General features: G+C 47.1%; 1 protein-coding gene across 1 annotated transcript; it reads left to right on the forward strand.

Moving 5' to 3' along the window:
• The first annotated feature begins 1,886 nt into the window (after nt 1-1,886).
• On the forward strand, nt 1,887-3,518 carry LOC141100777 (uncharacterized). The gene is made up of 2 exons (XM_073589453.1): nt 1,887-2,226; nt 2,329-3,518. Exons 1-2 carry the CDS (start codon nt 2,000-2,002, stop codon nt 3,305-3,307), a joined length of 1,206 nt encoding a protein of 401 aa, XP_073445554.1. The 5' UTR covers nt 1,887-1,999; the 3' UTR covers nt 3,308-3,518.
• The last annotated feature ends 366 nt before the right edge of the window (nt 3,519-3,884 follow it).

Raw genomic sequence — 3,884 nt, forward strand, 5'->3', positions numbered from 1 at the left:
TTCAGGACTTGACATCAGCTTAGGACTTAGGAAACCGCTTAGTCAAGGGGGGCAGGGAGATAGGAACCCAGGAAGGAAATTCCCAAGAAAGGGGATAAATTGGACAGGTCAGGGTTTCAGGCTAGGCTGGTCCTGGGAGGAGCTCAGGTGGAAGAGACTCAGTACAGAAGACTGACGACGGTGGAGAGCTCGACCAGGGGACTGACAGGAGGAGACAGTCAAGGGGGTGGCCCTGACACAACAAATCGCAGGACAGACGAGGCCCCGGGGGTACTTATTGGATGACGACCTCGGGCAGGTGAAGCGCTGGTGGTAGATTAGTCTAGGACAGCCCCAGCGAAAGATCCATGAGGAACTTCACTTCGACTGAAGGAAAGGTGAAGGTACCCGGGCCTGGATACAGAGAGCTGTAAAGGTGCTGCGGTGTATGGCTACAGTCATCAGGAGGATGGCCAATAAACTCGGACCTGTTACAACTGAAATCTGCCTCCGTCTCGTCTTTGCATCGTCTGGTCGTGGTAAGCAGTGGACCACCCCCCAATCCTGGCCCTTACCACATATACATTAAATTTTTGGGACAACGAGGATTTTCCTGGAGATCTGTTCAGCCGCTCTAGTATGGTGGATAGAGTGTCTTGCTGTTTTCCCCTCTTATAATTTTTTAAACCATTCGCAATTTTTTGATATGCTCTTTCTCCATTTTTTTATATTTTTTTCCTTTTTTTGTTTCTTCTTTTTCTTATAAATTTTATCTGTGAATATAATAAAGAAATACTGTTATTTTATGTAGAATTTAATGATCGTGTTTTATCATGTGATAGATTTACACGTCACACTATGAACTTTGACTTTTTGTAAAAAAAAAAAACCATGTGAATATTGGCACCAATTTCAAATGTATGTCATCCCCTGAGAAAGAAGTTGTTTGTACTTCGAAACGCGTTGGGAATAAAAACATTGATCTTTTAACACAACAGTAATTGTGCATTATATCAAGCAGTGCACAAAGTCTAAAAAAAGCTCCATAGGATTCTCTGCTATATAATCACCTCTGGCACTTAGGAATTGCCAGTGTTAGTTCTTATTGCCTTGTTTTGGAGTTGGAGGTGTGGTTCGTGGTTGGAGATAGTGTTTGGAGATTGTTCAGGAGATTGTCGCTAAGGCCGGAGTCACACTGGCGAGGAATACGGGTGCGTGAGAGGCGCAAAAAGCACGCATTAGACACGGACAAATGATTCTCTATGGGGTCACTCGCACCAGGCGTATATTTCTCCTCCGTATCCTCCGCTCCGTGCCACTCGCAGCATGCTGCGATTGTCAGCGTACTACGCCCGTAGCACGCCAATGCAAGTCTATGGGTGCGCAAAAAATACGGATTACACACTGAACACACGTGTGACCTGCGAGCAATACGCAGGTCTTTTGGCTGGTGAACAGGAAATGGGCCAATCCATCATCAGGAAGCGTAGACATGCAAATGAGCTCAAAAAGCGCTCCAGACATCCAGGAAGTCAGCCTCCACGGAGTACAGCAGCAGCATGGCGTCCACTTACATAAATGTGGAGATGCTAATTGTGCTGGTGCAGGAGCGTCCAGAAATATGGGACCCACGCGACGCAAACTATGCGAACCGCACAAGAAAGGAGGCGTCATGGAGGCGCATCTGTCGCCAGATGTACCATGACTTCGGTGACAGACTACGTGAGGAGCAGCAGAAAATTCGTAAGTGCAACCATAAAAATGTAATTAACGTTAGCGCGCGCTATAAAATGACTCTACAATCAGCCCCCCCCCCTTCCTGGGCATGTAATTTTAGCCTCATGAGGCCATTACATTAGGATGTGACACGTGGCTTCACACATCCATAATTAGGGGTTTAGGCCACAAGCTCCTCATCCTCCTAGCCACAAAAATTAGTTTCAGGGGAGCTAATGAGACCCTGGGTATCGGCCCAATTACATATGCCACCATGGGTAGAACGCACACCCCATAAGGCCCAATGCCTAGACTACTGTTTGAAAATGTGACCTCTCAAATATGTGATTTTGACAATCTTTCCTGTCACATTGCAGTGGAAGATGTGATGAAACGGTGGAGAAGCATCCGGGACCAGTACCGCCGGGAACGCCAGCAGCGGTCCAGGAGTGGGGATGCTGGCCATGTCAAGCGGAAATATATATATTATGACCGGCTGAACTTCCTCGCCCCAATTCTGGCTCTGAGACCGTAAGTACATACCTCACACCACATGACACAAAAACATTACACAAATACTTTACAGGGACAAAAATATTGATGTATTTTTGCCTCTGTTCTATTTCATAACAGAACTCAATCCAACCTTACGGATCGAGGAACGGCCTCAGAGGCAGAGCCCGTTATTGATCCTGTAGGGGATGAGGTGGCTGGCCCATCTTCTCCCCCTACAAGAAGGATGTCTGAAGAGGAGGCATCACAAGAGCACACAATGGCTGCCCGACACAACACACCACCAGGACGGTCTGCAGCTGCAACCTCACCCATCCTGGAAGAGATGGGCAACTTGAGCAGCAGCCCAACTGCCCAGATCAGGCCCTCCCCACAGGCGGCTCTAGCAACACGGCGAATAAGAAGAAGGCGCCAGGTCGCCATTCAAGAGAGCAGGACCAATGTGGACACTGGGGTGCTGAATTACTTGTCCAGAGTCACTACAGATGATGGTGAGGAGGCCTATGCACGTAGCCTCACCCTTTATCTCCGTGCCCTTACCCGTGAGGTCAGGCTCCGTATTAGGGGGTGTATTCAGATCCTGCTTGATGCAAGCACCCCCCCCAATACCCCATATGAGGTGTTTGAATTTCTGGAGAGGTGGCAGCTGTCACCAAGAAATTTAATGCGCATGAGACCATCCACACAGATGCTTGCTCAAGCAGGGTCTGAACAGCCCCTAATACGTGGGCCAACACCTCAACCCCTTCCTCCCCCTACTCATCCTTCTATTCCGCAGCCCCAAATGTCTTCATCAAGCCAACCCCACCAATATGGCCACTTGTACCCACCCAGTGTTGGAGGCTGGTCCCAACCTGGTTGGGGACGATCTGGCTATCTTGGTGGGTATGAGCCACGGGCCTACCATAGCCAACAAGAAGCCCCTCACCATCATCATTATTACTCTGGCCAGTATCACCAACAGGCCCAGGAGGCTGGACAACAACAGCATCATGGGCAACAGTATGGCCCCACACAGGGCGATGTTGGCCACAATGTCCAGCAGCACCCACAGGCTGTTCCTCCCCGTTCCCCTTCCCCTACATATGAGGATTTATGAATCAAAACTTTGGAGATGTCCAGTGACATGTAACTGGTGCTTCTAATCTAGACAAAAAAACAGGTGTTCTCCTTCACCAACATTTAGAACATAATTTAACACTCACATTTGTAAACAATGTTTTCCAAACATATGAAACAATCCATCATGACAGGCAACGCTACCTCACGCCTTTCACACAGATATTACATGTGTGTATAAAAGAGAATATTTAAATGCGCTATACTGTTACCTGAAAGGATGAAAATACACTAATCACTTGTTAATACATAGGAAAGGCGTGCTTGCCTTTAGTTAAGTAGTCAACTTTGTTATTAGCATTCTCTAGTAAACCAATTTGAGGCGACCAGCATTCTCTATGTCTTAACAAGTGAGTTTTGTATTTTCATCCTTTCCAGTATAGCATGCTTAAATATTGTCTGTTCTACAGACAGGTAATATCTGTGTGAAAGATGTGAGGTAGCCTTGCCTGTCATGGTGGAATCTTTCTATGTTTGGAAAACATTATGAGGAAATGTGAGTGTTATCTTATTGACTTTATTTTGGTGATGGAGCTCACCCTTTGTTGCCTAATCCA

Source organism: Dendrobates tinctorius, unplaced genomic scaffold (genome assembly GCF_039654945.1).
Source record: "Dendrobates tinctorius isolate UK_male_01 unplaced genomic scaffold, ASM3965494v1 ptg000107l, whole genome shotgun sequence".
Classification (NCBI taxonomy): domain Eukaryota; kingdom Metazoa; phylum Chordata; class Amphibia; order Anura; family Dendrobatidae; genus Dendrobates; species Dendrobates tinctorius.